Genomic DNA, 16,899 nt, shown 5'->3' with positions numbered 1-16,899 from the left:
AGTCCACTTTCTAATCGTCGCAGCTTCGCTGGAAACCGAAAAGCTCAGCTAAAGCATCATATTCGGCTCGAAAGCCTACCTGGCTGAGTTGGGCCAACGGAACTGCTGGCCTGAAACACAATGTAAAATTTTGATATCTTGAGGTTATTTTTCATATCCCGGCTGCTGCTCGGAAAGCACACCTAACTTGCAGCAAGAGCGGCAGAGATACAAATCCTAACTGTACACTCATCAAAACCTGAGGCGCGAGCATTGGAACTGGTATATTCTGTATATCACCGTTGATCAGCGTAACCTAGCGCCATCTATTTTCTAACACTTAGCGTAAAGAAGCATGCAGGTGAGTTCGGTACCTACGCGGCTGAATCCAAAGTCTACCTCTGCCTTTCTTTTTATGCATGCCCCTCCTTTAGAAAGCGCTATTTTCATCAATAGAGAGATTTAGCATACCGTGATCCGCGATCCGCCACCGCGACCCTCTACCGTTCGTGGGCGGAGCGCACAAGCTGATTGGTTTCGATGCGGCAGGTCAATGCGCCGACATCAAGTATGTGGCGCCATCTATCAGCATCAAAGTGATCTGGGCATGCGCATTTGAACGCGCGGTGGCAGATCACGGTGTGCTAAATCTCTCTAATAAATCTGCCAACATGATTCCGAACACATTCCGCAATAATTACGAACAGTGATATTCAAGATTCCTTTGCGCAGGCCCGAGCATGTGACAGTGTACCACTGCACGAGCAGTGACTTCAAACAACATACATGGGGCGACTGGACCGAAGGAGTGCAAGCGGCCATTTTGCGATACCCATTGCCACATGCTATCCGCTACCCCAAGTTCTCTGTGACCACCAGTTCACTGCGGCAAAGTGCCAACCTCTGGTGTCTATGCTATCTGCCTGCGTGTGCGGGAGACCTGGCTCTGCGGACTGTGGGACGGAAGCCAAGGTTGGTGCCCGAATGCGCAAATAACGGGTCTCGCTAAGGTAGCACTGCTCCGGCTGCTCCAGCCCGTCGGAGGGAAAAAATCTTACGAACAGGTGCACTGTATGCTATATAACGCAGAATATGAGCCCTGCTTAGTTTTCAAGACGTCTGGTTGTCGTTCCTGTTGCCGGCCAAGACTGTTATCTGCTGAGTAGCACAGGGAACACAGTATACACTGAATGTTAATGGAAATTCCGAAAAACATACAGGCTTCATAAAAAGCTCGAAGAAAAACACAACTTCCTGATTTGTTCAAAGCGCTTGTAGCTTCTTTAATGTTGAAAATCAAGGAGTGTCAAAATATTTTTGTCGCGCTTCTCCTTCTCGGTCAATAGGTCAATTCAGTTAGGGAAGGAGGTAAATTCCATTCCGAATCAATTTTCAGGCTCAAACCAAGTGACAAAAATTTAGATAGGGAAGGGCAGGCACAGGTTCAGCTAAAGCGTATAGCAACCAGTTTACTAATAAACTAGCAACTTGGTCGAAATACTACTCTTAATTAAAGAATGGATAAATCAACGCGCGTAGTGGGAAAGGGAGGACGAATGCAAGATCGCCTGTGTCATTCAAATAGTGCGCTCTAGTCGCAGACTCCACTCATCGAAAACTAACTTTCGTAAGTTTGAAAAACATTTTAAGCATGCACTTGTCTTCATCACTGGCACATTTCGCAAATAAAATAAGCGCGTAGACAGATTTGGAAGCGAAAGCGTCCCTACGCCACATCGGGCCAAGGTCAGTGTGGGTTAGCAAATGACCTTCAAGGAGCCAGAGGACAAAGCGCGGCTATAAGCAAACACCATAAACCGAATCACTATCCCACCGATTTCCAGCCCAGCACGCAAAACACTACACCACACCGGGCTCGTGAGAAACAGATCGCAATTTTCCTTGCCTAGCTTGAGGATGCTAGTAGCGATAACAATGACGATGAAGTTGCTTGATAATCATAATAGTAGCGATAGTGATGATGACGAGTAACAAGAAACGTAGCAGGGTTAAACCGCAGTAATTTTTGAAGGCAGCGGATCCCAGAGCCTACGCTACAGCTTCGTTCCACTTGAAAGTGGTATGAAACTGTCCTCTTTATTAAGGACCTAGTGAGTATGAATGATCAAGCAGAAAGATTGTCAAATTTTATATTCGCGCCGACAAATGCATATTTTGCTGCTGATCACATGTCAGCGCAGCCAAAAAACGACCAAAAATTGTTTTTACTAGAGAAATAACTTGTGTTCGATGTATGTTAAACTCCAGTATCACAACAGGACGTAACATCCGTTTACTTAAGCTTAAATATTTGTACATGCATTAAAGGGAATGCCATAAAAATAAGGGCTGTTCAATACTATAAGCGCTGTGAAGGCGAAGGCATTGTTACTTTTTATTCATCCAATAATCCACAAATAGCACATCTAAATCCCTCTTATTCGTTTTTTTTTCTCCACAGACCCCCCTTGATCCACCTTTGTCCAATTCAGCACAATATAACCTAAATACTCGTAAATCCAACTTAATCTACCATAATCCGCCGTAACCCAATTAACGTAATCTAACACACAAGTAATACAATGTAAGTTGGCTGTAATCATTCCGACTCCACCTAAACCAACCTGATCCAAGTAATCGTAATCGGCCCCTAACCCCCTGTAATCCTTCTCCGTCCCCTATAATGAAAATGCTTCAACCTAATTCAATAGAGTTCATCCTTAATCCACTGCAATCTACCACAATACACCCTTATTTCACATGATACAATCTATTCCGATATAATCCATTGTAGTCACAATATTCGCCCCTATACACACAAATTCGCTCTAATTAATCTTATCCCTGCGTTATCCCTTCCTAGTCTGCCACAAACTACCAATATACAACTTAATTCAACTTAATGCAATACTCGCAACCATTAATCCAATGTTATCCATCCTTAAACTTTAAATTTCTCTTCCCATATTGAATTAGGATACGGTTGCTGTTCGGTCTTCGAAGTAATGATGTTACAGTCCTGATTCACCAATCTGGGGCTTTGGTACCATTCTTTGCACTCAACAACGACGCAATGATCCGCTGCTAATGATTGGTTTGTGGTTTGTGGGGTTTAACGTCCCAAAGCAACACCGCTGCTAATGAGACAAGTAAATCTGTTGCCTTAATAACGAAAACAATCTGAATTGGAGTGTAAGAAACACTAATGTATTTACTTAATTATTTAGCATTTGCGTAGCCCAAGGAACGTATCCAAAACAAATGCAGCTTAAGAAAGTAAGTGTACACAGGTCATTTGAAGACCGCTTACGTGCTTTGGAGGTGCAAGCATTGACTTCTTTGAATACAATAATAAACAGCATTTTTCTATTGTGATGTACACAAATTCAAGTTTGTCCAACGCAGTCCGCACTTAATCCCCCACCACAACGTATTTCACTTAAAACCACCCTACTACAATTGTTATAATCAATCCTTAATTAGCCGCCGTCTAGTGTAATCCAGCATAATCAACCGCTACCCACCAGAATCCATCCTTAAATCACAGAAATCAATTTTAATCTATTTTAATACAAAAAGATGCACCCTTAAATCAATGCGACGCACCCTTTAGAATTTCGTGCCGGTTGTTAATCGATCCCATTGTGATGGCATCAGAGTCCTGCTTCACCAATCTGAGCTTTTGGTACCATCATTTGCGCGCGACACCAACGACGCCGAGTTTCATTGCTAGAGAGCCTATGAGGTTTTCTCATTAGATAGCAGCCAAATATTATTTTGCAAATTCCAGGTACGTATCGCAATACTCGCCTTCTTTAAAGCACTCAAAACATTTTGCGGCCTAGAATGGCCCCGTTTTCTGGAAAGGTAGCATTTCAACGTCGAGCATTATACATTAGGAAGGCAGATCTATACAGAATTTGCTCTACTGGATAAGAAAAAGATTTATGCTAAAGCTGCGTGACAAAACTGAACACAAGTAGCACTTGGTCAGCCAGTAAACAGATGTTGGAATATGGACGCCTCGTAATGAAATACATGCGAAGGAAGCCAGCCAGACACCAAGACGCGTGTAGGGGAATGTTTCTGTGCGATGTGTACTGCTCTCGTTACGCCGGAAAGCCGTCGCCCTGGCCGAGTTTGAAAGGGAGGTTTCAAGGTCGAGTTGCAATCCAGCCGAGCAAAACATTTGAATTGCGCCGACTCTTCCATGACGGCGGCCATCGGAACTGACCTTATACTTCTTTCTCTATATGGCGCTAGTGCATACTGCGCATCTAGAGGGCGCGAAAACATGCCGCAGAATGATTTGGTGGTGGTTGATAGTGTGATTGGTTGATTAGTGAGTAGTGACTAATGATTAGTGAATAAAGCTAGTGTAATGTAGACGAATACTATCGTGCGTGTGTCGAGTTTGAACACGTGTGATGGAACCTGTGGCGGGTACTGGTGCGGCGTCATTAAATGACATTTTACTTGATGCGTACTACATTGTAGGGTCTTCGTGTAAGGGTGTGCCTTCTCGTGAGAGTGATGCTCGCCTACCAATGAGACTTTGTAAGATGGATTCTGAGAATTCTTGCGCAGAAGAGCGCTCGGTATGAGACAGCTAGACGGTTGAACCAAAAGCGGGGTGCCGAACTACGAGCATTAGATTTGGTCCAATGAATGCGCACGTTTTTATGACTACTCTTAAGGCGAAGCTTCAGCGTCCTCCTAAAATTTTGCCTCATTGTGGTATAATACCGTAATCGTGTAGATCCTTCGTTATTAGAAAGTATAAATAAAAACTACCACATGCCGTTAGTGGTATACGAACCCACAACCCCTCAAGTCCGCGTCCGGTGCTAAACCACTAATTAATGGCGATGGCGATTTTCTTAGTTATTTATGTTACGTATAAGTTATAACGTATACATGAGTGTTTTCACCAGCGCCACCCTCGTCTATGGCGGTGGACATACGACCGAGCGTAAGATGGTTATCGCGCTGCTCCACCTTCCCCATTACATTCGCAGAGATGACTGATAAAAAGCAACCTTGAAACTAATCTACAGTCTTCTGATAGCGTACTAAAAGGTGTTACATGTCCAGAAGACGCCTGAACTGCCCCCAAGCAAATTTCAAATTTTGCGCAATCGTTCAGTTGAACAATTTCAATAAGCGCGGTGAGAAAAGAGTTAATTAGTGGGTAAATAATTATTACGATATTGACTCTATAGGAAAATTTCCCCCTACACAGATTACGTAGCGTTGCTATTTTCATCGAAGGCCCCCAGTGAAGTAACTATTAAAGTGAATAGGGCGCTGGTAATGCAAATGCAAAGCACAGAGAACAAACATTAGTAAAACGAGAGCTATCATTTATCAATCAAAACACGCAGATTATTATGATACAAAGATAATTATGAACAATTTAATGCCATATCTGACGAGCTTGAAATACTTGCAGTCTGCTTTAAACAGGAGATAATCTGAGAAAGATACGTAGACCAAGTCATTTCAAAAGTATCGTGCATAGCTGGACTAACCTATACGAGATATAATTTACTAATTAACCGCCAATACTTTATATTATTTTGTACAATATACTACCCCTAAATAATCGTAAGTTAGCTCTGAGAACACAAAATGAACGCGCAAAAACTATGCACTGCCGAATGAATTATAAACTTTGTCAATGTCCCCAGCAGCCATCTTATCCAACCTTTGTGGAATATTGTTACGAGTGGAAACCACGCATCAGTGGGCAACACAACTCCGGAATCGATGGGCACTGCTTAACGGCTTAACTCAACCCTCAACGTCGTCTTCGTTCACGCACCCAGACACTTCGTTCTTCACTTGCTGAATGCCAGCATGGGACACCAGATAACATTACCCCCACCGCAGAAGTACAGTCCCGGTGCGCTCTAAATAAACGAAGCAAGGCGTGAATGATATGGCTTGAGTCGTGTCACATGCACAAGTCGGAAGCTCGTTGTGCAGACGACTTCGTGTTCAGAGGTTCGATTTCGTATATGACGTCGGTGACTCGGCGCAAGATACGGTAGGGGCGTGTGTATATAGCGTGATAGAAGTTTTTCGCATAAGCCCACCTGACAGGATGGGAGCCAGAGCAGAACGAGAGAGCCTGGAGCGTAGTGCACATCGCAGTGGCGACTGTTATAATGGGATTGCTGGGAGCATTGGGAGGCAAACAGTCTGTCTCGAGCAATGCAGCGAGCATCACTAGCGCGGGAGATGGCATCACGAGCGTAAGTACTATAGTGGCGGCGTCAGTAGCGAGTAGCGATGTATCAAAGGGTAGTAGTGGGTGTCGTCCAAAAAGCAGATAAAAGGGAGAGTAGCCAGCGGTATCATGCCGAAATTTATAGGCGACTGTTACAAAGGGTAGATTAATGTCCCAATCCCCATGGTCGCTGGAGACATACATTGATAACATATCGGTGAGCATACGGTTGAGGAGTACGGTTGAGGCGTTCTGTGAGGCCGTTGGTCTGAGGATGATAGGCGGTGGTAAATTTGTGGCGCCCGGTGCACACACGAAGTAGCTCGTCAACCAATCTGGAGATAAAGCAGCGACCACGATCCGTGAGTAGTTCACGAGGGGCGCCGTGTTGTAGTATCATGTCGTGGAGGAGTAAATCAGCGACGTCTGGAGAGCAGCTAGTCGAGGTCGCGCGGGTAATAGCGAAACGCGTAGCATAATCTGTCGCTACGGCGACCCATTTGTTGCCCGAGGCAGAGACTGGGAAGGGTCCAAGCAAATCAACACCAACACGGATAAACGGTTCCCTCAAGATGGAGATTGGCTGCAGGTATCCGGATGGCAATACGGGTGGTTTTTTCCGACGCTGGCACAGATCACGTGCGGCCACATAATGCTGGACTGAGCAATAGAGACCCGGCCAATTTCCACCGTTTTATTAGACATTTCGCAACTATTGCTGCACCCTATCATGAACTACTTAAACCGCGCAGCGCTTTCGTGTAAACTGCACAGTGCAAAACTGCATTAAAAAACCTGAAGCACGCCCTGACATCGGATCCTGTTCTTGGCAACTTTAGCGACACCGCTCCAACCATCCTGCACACTGATGTCAGTGGTCGCGCGGTCCCGGCGCTGTATTCTACAGCGCGACACAACTTCCCGTGAGAAAGTGATTGCCTTCGCCAGCCGGACCATGACTCCAGCTGAGCAATATTATACCGTTACCGAGCAGGAATGCCTTGCCGTTGTCTGGGCGGTTCAGAAATTTCGTCCTTATCTATATGGTCACCACTTCACAGTTGTGACCGATCACCATGCTCTTTGCTGGTTGTCTTCGCTGAAAAATTTGACAGGCCGACTTGGTCGCTAGGATTCTACGCCTACAAGAATATCAGTTCGATGTCGTTTATAAATCGGGTCGCCACCACCAAGATGTCGACGCGCCCACTTTCGCCATCAACCTGCAGTTTTTCTACGCAATGTATTTCCTCCTCTGACCAGAACCGATTCTCTCTGCCTCCGACGCATATCACAGCAGTTTCGTTTGACGCCTCTGACAACAAACACGCTCTCCGCTCGCAGCAACTAGCCGACGCCTACTGCCGTCCCATCATCGACCGCATTAATGGCGCTTTGAACCAACCCAATACTAGGCTCCGCCGACAGTTACGCAACTTCCAGCTCGAAGATGGCATCCTACTCCGCTACGTGTATTGCCCTGAGGGAACCCGCTGGGTCCCAGTCGTCCCGCGTGTGCTTCGCCCAAGTATCCTAGAGGCTCTACACGATGACGCTACTGCAGGTCACCTAGGTTTTCACAAAACCTACGACCGCGTGAAGAGACGGTTCTTCTGGCCTGGCCTGCCCTCCAATGTAGCTATATACGTCGCTTCTTGCCCCCCTATGGCAACGTCGCAAACGGCCGGCTTCTCCACCTGCTGGCCTCCTACAACACCTTCCCTGTCCCGCCACACCATTCGAAGTAGTCGGCATCGACTTATGTGGTCCCCTGCCTCTCTCTGATCGGGGCAACCATTGGGTCATCACGGCTGTGAATCACCTTACGCGCAACGCGGAGACAGCACCCGTGCCCACTGGCTGGGCTCAAGAGGTTGCAAATTTCTTTTTACGATATATTGTATTGCGGAATGGCGCTCCATGACCACGGGTGCTTCTAAGTGACCGCGGTACGACCTTCTTATCGACAGTCTTTTCCGAAGTTCTCCGCGCATCATCCACCCTTCCCAAGACCACTTAAAGCTACCATCCTCAGACTAATGGTCTGACTGAACGATTTCATCGCACTTTATCGGATATGATCTCCATGTACATCACACCGGATCATCGAAATTGGGACACTATTTTACCATTCGTCACATTCTCCTATAATACAGTAGTACAGCGGACTACCGGTTACTCTCCACTTTTCCTCGTTTATGGCCGCCCTCCCACCACAATTCTCGACAGTTCATTCTTCTCTACGTCTGACTGTTCCTCCACCTGCCCAGTTCGTATCCCGTGTGGCCAGACGTCGTCACCTTGCTCGCTTCAACACAGAAGCCTGCCAGGAAGATCGCAAGAGTCGCTACGATTCTACTTATCATGAAGTCTCTTTCCGTCCTGGTGACGAAATACTACTTTACGCACCTCTCCGCACCCCTGGCCTTAGTGATAAATTTCACCACCGCTACCTTGGTCCATACACGGTCATCGTCCAAACTTCCCCAGTGAACTACAAAGTGACACCTATTCATCCCCCAGCCGATCGACGTCACCGTGGCACTGAGATAGTTCATGTGTCTCGTTTGAAGCCATTTGTGTGCCGCGATGCAGCAGTTGTTTAGGAGCGGCCAGGCTGGCCGCTTCCGACCCCCCGGGAAAATTGTTGTTGCTGTTGTTGTTGTTGTTGTTGTTGTTGTTGTTGTTGTTGTTGTTGTTGTTGTTGTTGTTGTTGTTGTTGTTGTTGTTGTTGTTGTTGTTGTTGTTGTTGTCCTCTAATGTGATGGCACATACCCACACAGGGGGATCGGCCAAGAATTGGGGTGCAGAGATATTGTATCAGCCTTCCAAGTATCTTCTTTCACGTGTACATATCATCTTCATCATTCCGCGACGCCGCCGGTGGCACGCACTTCGGTTGTCCATCAGAATGAACGCCACACACGGCATCCCTTGCCTTGCCGTCTCGACCTGGCCTTCTTCCACAATATTTATAATTGTACTCATGCCTGCTGCACTGGCTAACCAAAAATAATTAGAAACAATGAAACGAGCGAAATAGCGTTGAATGACTTCGAGGGTTTGTACATGAATTCCGCGTGATGATTCCAGACCCCATACTCTTATTAATTTGCTTACGTTGCGTTTCACAGAACAAAATAGCACCAAATAGAGATTTTTATCAAGATTAAAAAGGTTAAATATTCTTCTGTGCAAAACATAATCATCAGCGCATGAAATAATTTGTGAGTCATTGAAATCAGCAAGGTAGTTAATATATATTACGAAACTCTGGTATAGTACAGAAGCATGAAGTACTGCGAAGGTTAAAGAGCATATATGTTGATCACAGAAATGAATTGCGACGTACTGGGAGCAACACTGCGAAAAGCACTCAATCCATTTCATGAAGTTAGTGTCAAGGTTTGAATCCGTAACCTTGGGAAGCAGTAACTGACGTAATACAGCGCCAACTGCCTCCGCGAAATCAATAAAAGGGCATTTCACAAAAGCTGGCAATCAGTAATGTGAAATAAGTCATTGGTAAAAGCCAAGTATTCTGTTTCGCGGGAACGGCGTTTGCGAAAACCGTTCTTTCTTGTGTTTGTGTGTACTTGTACTCCGGGTAACAGTGTGGTGTAGTTTAGGCTTGCTTTTAACCCTTCTTTCCTAAACTTACCAACTTATTCACTGAAAACAATGAAACTACGCTATTGTCATATATATTTTAGATGAACGCGAATCATATAGTGAAATTACAGACTTAGCTGTCGCTATAATCGCATGCCGTGCCAGGATACTGCCGTGTTCACAGGAAGATCGGCAGGAATGTCTTCTAAGCATGCAAGCGATTTGGTTGAACGTTTCCACAGAGAAGCAGAGGGAGCTCACGTAGATGCACGTCTTTAACATGTATGAGGTTGGAACGCCAACTAGTTTCGCTGGCATACAAATGTGCCATAGAGGATCTCGTGGCTGCGAGCGCGAACAAAAACGTTCGAGCTACCTTAACGCATTGAAGTACGACGCAGATATGAAAATTAGGAGTGGTTATGCATGATCATATACTGGCACTACAGTGTTACAGACGGCGACCGACTTCTCTCTCTCTCTCTCTCTCTCTCTCTCTCTCTCTCTCTCTCTGCTGCTGCGGCGTTGGCCAATTTTGTCACCACTTATAAAGAATTCAATCGCTAGCCAAATCATGTGATGTAATCGACTGGCTTCTTTCCTACTGTTTTTGCCACAGATTCGTAAAGGACTACCGGAAGTTCAACCAAATTGTTTATGACACTCGGTACTTTACGAACAGAAGCTGGTTATTCAGATCTGACAATGTCAAACGACTCATTGGCGACCTTTCACCCAAGGACAGGCAGGCAAGTTTAGACTGTTTCACTGTAGTACATTTCATTTTATCGCCTTAAATAATCAGATATGTTTATGTTTTACATAACGGGTGTGCAAATAGAAGCTGAGAAATAAGAAAATAATAATATAACTGATACTGTCGGGGGTGACAGTTTTATGGATTGCAAACTGACTGAGGATGGCTATGATGTGAACGGGATGCTGCGTCGTCGACTGTTCAACGCAAGAGCGATGTCGGAAGCATGTTCATAATACTAGCCTGGTTGTAACATAAATTATTCACTTATTTATGCAAACCTACTTCAGCACTCCAGGTGCAATGCGGAAAGTGAACGGCATGTTCTGCTCTCAAGCTTTTTATAGCAGTAACCAACCATTCAGCGTTGGATATGGCTTGCTTAAATTATAAAAATATTTGCTTCATAGTATAGTTTAGTGAGTTATTTCATCCATGCATGTCTTTAGCGCACTGATATGGGAATAATACAGGAATACATCATACCATCACAAATGGGAGTCACGTACAGTTGTGAACATTCTTATCTTCAGCGCACGCAGTTGTGAGGTGTGCTGCTGAGCAAATAAAGCGACGTTACCACAGCTACTTGGCGGAGATTGTGTTAATTACCTGTTTCTATGCGAGTGTGCTCAACAGCAAGCATTGCCGCAATATTCAGTACATGATTAAAAATTTCGCTTGATCATATCTCCTGGAGGCAAAGTTTGGGCGCTTAGACAAACGTGCTCATGATTGTTCGTCCTGCAGAAATTGACTCTAACAGAGCCTAACTTTAGAAAACTACAGTTTCTCTCTGTAATTTAAAGAGGGACTCATTTTTCAGTTGTTCGGTCTGGACATATCGAATATCGACTGGCGATCTTACTGGGAGCAGTACATTCTAGGTATTCGCAAGTACCTCTTGAACGCCGAGGTTGACAAACTTCCTGACGCGAGGAGACACCTGAAAAGGTAAGACCTCCACAAGCTGCATTTCCGGGACGTCCAGCTGGCATTTAGAGAATCCTGATAGTCAGAGAATGCGGTCTACGGTACGCAATTAAGGTACCCGTGCAAAAGCTACAAGTAATGTGTAGGCTCAAGTTTCTTGAGAAACACAACATTCCTGGAGGCTTAGATGCGGTAGACATTTGCCCTTTATTCTTCATCTGTAATGGCTTGATTGATTCAGGACTGCGCAGCAAGGCGTGGAAGGAACACGATCGTGGTAATGCTAAGAGTAAAGCAAAGAGCAGAGTGGATAAAGAAAAAGTGCGACCTAATGATATCCAAGCAGTAATGAAGAAGATTAAACGGAACGTGGGCAGGGCATGTGGCGAGTACAGTAGATGACCAATGTCCCTTAAAATAAAGAAGCGGATTCGCCAAGCATGCTGGTCGTGCTATATCGATGGCAACTAGACTGTCCCACTTCACGAACTGAAGTTTGGAAGCACTGATTATTATTTCAATCAGCAGCCCCCTTAGGGAAGGGAGACCGGGTAAAGTAATTAGTACACAATGTCGCTCCGAATTCAGCCACAGATATAAAAAATGTCAACAAAATATTACTTTCTCTTCAAGCGTATGCAAGGCCTGAAAACGAGTACTCTTCAAAAGCCTGCTTGCTGCAAGTTGTGTATCGTTCAGAAGACGCCCTATTCTAAAGCGCCACTAATCAATTCGTGAAATGCATTCAGGGCGACCCTAGGTTATCAACATGTTGCGATTCCCACTGAATTTATCAAGTTGAGCTTTCTTAGGACCCTCTATTATAGTCGGGTGATTATACAAAATCATAATATGCTGTTATGAGCGTAATGAAGGAGCTGGTAAAACATTTCCATGAGTAGCGAAATCATGCTTTTAAAGAAGCATTTATCCTGAGCTTGCATCCGGTAGTTAAAACTGCCACAGAAAACTAATCGTGCGAGTTTTTTTTCTTCTTCTTTTTTTTTTTTTTTTTTTTTTTTTTTTTAAGAACGAATGGCAGAAAACTAAGCATCACGAGGGAGAACCTCCGGTTCTAGTAATTATTATGGTGCAGCCATGCCATAAACGACCACAAGCAACTGTTGCAACATGCATTTGTCGATAATTTATGAGTATGTTTGTTTAATTGGAGCTATGTACGAAAATATTGAGAAAACAGAAAGCGTTCACGAACTTTATAGTGCAAAGCAATTTTAACCACACAAAATGTCACTAAATGCACAGAATTGGCCGTGGGTTAAAAAAAAATAGAACCTGAGCATGGCTACCGTGGTTTACTAGTCTGTTTACGAGTATAGCAGGATCGATTTTATGCGCTCAAAGCTTTAGGATTCACGATTACAGTTCACAAAAGATATTGAAGATAAAACATGTAAAAAGAGAAGCTGTCGCGTCTTGTGCCAAAAATTAATCAGCGAAGCCATGATTCTGTACAGATAAACCCGCCAAAAGCAAACGACAACAGTTTACTCTTACCTCTCGCAGACTCTACGCCCTGCAATTATCTTTGAAGCTACTCCTGCTTCTTCTGGTGTCACGTCTGCTGTTCACGCAGCCAGCATTGGAACTGGGTTACTCCATGAAGACAGTCATCGCAGGACTCTACGAAACGCTACTCAATATGTGATCAATAAACGCACTCTTAAGAGTGAGCACCCACAGTTCAACTGAAAAGGACTACAGCAACGAATTATTTGGAGGTGACACAAAGGTTAGCCTTAACATTTCGCCAATAAATATGGCCGCCTTAAAGCGGCGCTTCAAGAACTGACATCACATCATAGTCATGGCGGTGCTGTTTTTAGCGGTTCGCTCTGCGCTTGCATTGCTCTATTTGCTGCGCCTCCCGCAAACAAGCGTTCTGCAAAGGAAAATGCTAGTAATCATGGCCTCCCAACTAGTCTTTCTGTTCCTTATTGTCGTGCGGAGAAAACGCGAAAACACCTGGCTCATAATAATGTGCAAGACACTAACTGTGCCACCGAAATTAAGGTTTAGCCGTGTCAAGATTGTATAACCTTTCTAGAGCATACAGGGCCAACCTAGTGACATGAAATAATGAAAGAATGTACCGCATGGCTCCCACTTACGTAGCACAATACAATTCTCCCGTCACTCCAAAGATCCAGGCTTCTATCGTCCACAAGGAATAAGTAGTGAGCCCTTTCACCCGCCGTTACTCCTTGTCCATTTTCATATGCATTTGGCGTATCTTTCTTGAGACATGTCACTCGCCTTCCAGGGATAGCATAAAAGGAATCTTTGAGAGACGCAGATCGCAATCATGCTAGATGAGCTATGTTGAAAACCTAAAGTGAGCGCATAAGACTTGGTTAAATAAATGAATATGCTACCTCATTCTGGAAGTGCAAAACAAAATAATGCCGCGGCTGGTCAGAAATAGTAAGACGGAAAGAACTCGCTGGCCTCACCAGTTTCTGTTTCGAAGGTGACAGCCAATACTTGAAGAGCGAAGAGCTTGGTCGTGCACCGTGGGTGAGTACAATTCTGCCCATTTCAACTAAAGAAAAAGGAGAAGGGAAAGGAGGAATGATGCAATACACGATCGCCACCATATAGTACATTTTTCGTACTATCACGCTAAGCCATAATACATCAGCGGTGTAAGATACCTATACGTTAAGCCTGGTGCCTCCTCCACTCTGCAAACATGACATGCCGAAAGTTACGATGGCCAAATGGTAAAGTGGTGGCCAAGGCTATGTCCAAAAGATATTTAACTCAACAACAGCATAATCACAATCTGCAGGGAAAGAACACACAAATAACCCAGTCGAAAAATCTACAGAACCGTGTCAAAATTACGACAAAATATTCTGTAGTGTCGTCAACGTCAGATTTTTCTGTAGTTCTGCAGTAATTTTCTGTAGTATAATTCTGTTGTCTGTAGTTCTGCAGCACTTTTCTGTTGTAACTACAGAAATTTCTGATGTTACTAAAGAACGTTCTGTTGTCACAACAAGTTTCCCGTAAAAGCCGCACAGAAATTCTGTCGTAACAACAAAAAAAATTTCTGTAGTTTTTTTTTTTTCGATAGGGATGAAACTGTAAATTGGAGTGATGCACCAACATAAAAAGAATAAATATTTGAATAACTTGTTTTATGAAAAAGGCCAGTTATTTTATTAAAAACATGTTAATTTCATCTTTTTTTTTTTTCAATTTTGCAACACCTCGCAGTGCCTTTATTTATGACTGCTTGTTGCATTGGTAGTGAGACTTTGTAGGCCTTGCTGCGGAGCTTTCGAAGCAGGCAATGACGGTTTTTTATCCCTGCTGTCTCGCTGTCCGCGCTTGTGCTTCCGGGTATGGTGCGAAGTTAGCTCGCTTGTCTCAAAATGTGACGGTTGCGAAGTTTTCATCTTGCATGCTAGTTGATTCTGTCATTGCTGTTTGGTAAGGTGATCCCAGTCTTACTATTCCGTCTTTTTTTTTTTCGTTCTACGTGCGGCCTGCACTAAGTCTTATTGCACCGTTATACCACGCTTTTCATTTGTTTCAAAGCATTTGAAGTCGGTGTCACACTACAATGTTTCCCGCGGCACAATGTTTTCCCGTCTGCATTTGTATAGCCTGTTTTTACTTATTTGCGCTGGTCACTTATATATGTTGTTCGATGCTGGCTTTGTAGTTAATTTTGATGGTATGCTTTAGCATAATATTTTGTCCCAAACCCCTCTTTACGGTCAAAAAAGGCGCGAAATCACATTTACGGTTACCCGTCGTCCCTCTATGAGGTTTGAGAACAGATTTAAAAGTTAGGCCGGTCAACCCGTGAAGTACGTATATCGGTGTGTGATTGAGGAATAAGTTAAAAAAAGGGTCACTTTCTTTTACAAACAATCGAATGTTTATAAATAGTAGTCCGAATTACACTGCATAATAATAGAGTACAATAAAAAATAGAACGCCACGAGAAGATGTTGACAAAATACTAGTTAAATGACAAGAGGAAAACCCGACATTGAACAAAACGCTGCGATAAAAAGAAGACTATAAAGATAACAAAGCAAGTATTCTAGATATAATAAGTATGGGCAAAAGTCACATAGAAAACACAGCGTAAAAATATTACTAAGTCAGGTAAAGGTTTAACAAAAGCGAAAATAATGTACGATTGAACAACAGTCTGTGGCGAAATGGAATTCTCACGGCTTTCTTGTTGTTGGGGTGTCGAAGGCTGGGTTGCTAAGTAGCGGCAGCCGTACAGGTGAGTAGAATGATGCGTCGATCGCGGGCCAGCGGAAACACAATACACTGTCCCGGTGCGCCGCGAGAGTGGCCGGAAGTCTGAATCTCCCCAGGCGCACTGGCGCGGGCGTTCTGCGGTCGGTTATTTTATACTCTCGGTTTGTGCGTAGCGTCCGCGTCAAGGACAGGCGGTCGCTGCCCCTGCCGGCAGGCTGAATCTTGCCCAGAGGAGCGGCGGGGTCCCGTGAATTTCGCTCTATATCTGAGGCAGAAGCTCCCAAACTTCCGCTGTATAATAGGTGAGGCAGCTTGTGACATATTTGTGTAGTTGATATAATAAAGCACGAATGTTGTACTAGCCATACTTGTTCGCTACTATCTCAAATCGTGCGGTTACGCACAATTCGTGATATAGTAGCGGTTAGGCAGCAAGATCATTCCTTGCTGCATTCTGCAGCAAAGTATCTGCGCAAAATTTTTAATAAGGAGTATACTAAGCATGTCCCTCTGGAAGAGGTGGTGCTCTTCTCCATTCCTGTGACGTCTTCTTTGCCAGCCACATTTGTTTGATTGTCAACTGCACTCAAACAGCAGGATTCGATCACAATTGAATGGCAAAGGCTGGCGAGCGCTGAAAGGCCCCCTTCAAAAGAATGGCAATACGGTAGAATGAAATACGGTAGATCCAGAAAAAGGCCACTTTATAATTCGCGCCTATAGCTTACATAGGCGTGACGTCATTCACCATCACAAAATTGACTTGCCCTTAGTCTCATGGGCGATGGATACCCACGAGCCACCATGTTTATAATGTATGGGCGTCCATGGAGACATCGCTACCAAACCCGTGAAAGAATTACCACGGTACATACATCTACCTTGCCTTTTCCGCCACTTTACCTCCGCCATGGATGAACTATCTCGTAGTCATTTTCTCCTAAAAGTAATATCGGGAAAGTCTATGGATTTCGCAGGGCGCCCGAAAAGTATTCTCAGTGGTTAACGCCTCAAGCACTAACCAATGAGATCTAAGTTTGAGCGAAGCACGAGGCACGGTCTGCGCGCACGATAATCCGATCACGGGCAAGTTGCGCTTGTGACTGCGTATGAACGCGCATGTCACCCGAACAGC

The 16,899-nt window shown here is 44.5% G+C and overlaps 1 protein-coding gene across 1 annotated transcript in view; it reads left to right on the top strand.

Annotated features, from left to right (window-relative positions):
• LOC146191283 (fatty acyl-CoA reductase 1-like) overlaps nt 1-13,182 on the top strand; it is a 44,150-nt gene extending 30,968 nt beyond the window's left edge. Inside the window, exons 10-13 of the mRNA XM_084600300.1 lie at nt 712-951; nt 10,443-10,572; nt 11,407-11,534; nt 13,041-13,182. Of these exons, the coding sequence (XP_084456426.1) occupies nt 712-951; nt 10,443-10,572; nt 11,407-11,534; nt 13,041-13,182 (640 nt within the window). The remainder of the gene's footprint in view (nt 1-711; nt 952-10,442; nt 10,573-11,406; nt 11,535-13,040) is intronic.
• The last annotated feature ends 3,717 nt before the right edge of the window (nt 13,183-16,899 follow it).

Source organism: Amblyomma maculatum, chromosome 4, assembly GCF_055883805.1.
Source record: "Amblyomma maculatum isolate TAMU_Amacu chromosome 4, ASM5588380v1, whole genome shotgun sequence".
NCBI classification, from domain to species: Eukaryota; Metazoa; Arthropoda; class Arachnida; order Ixodida; family Ixodidae; genus Amblyomma; species Amblyomma maculatum.
Note: the sequence above shows the minus strand (reverse complement) of the source record. Positions and strands in the feature narration are given on the sequence as shown.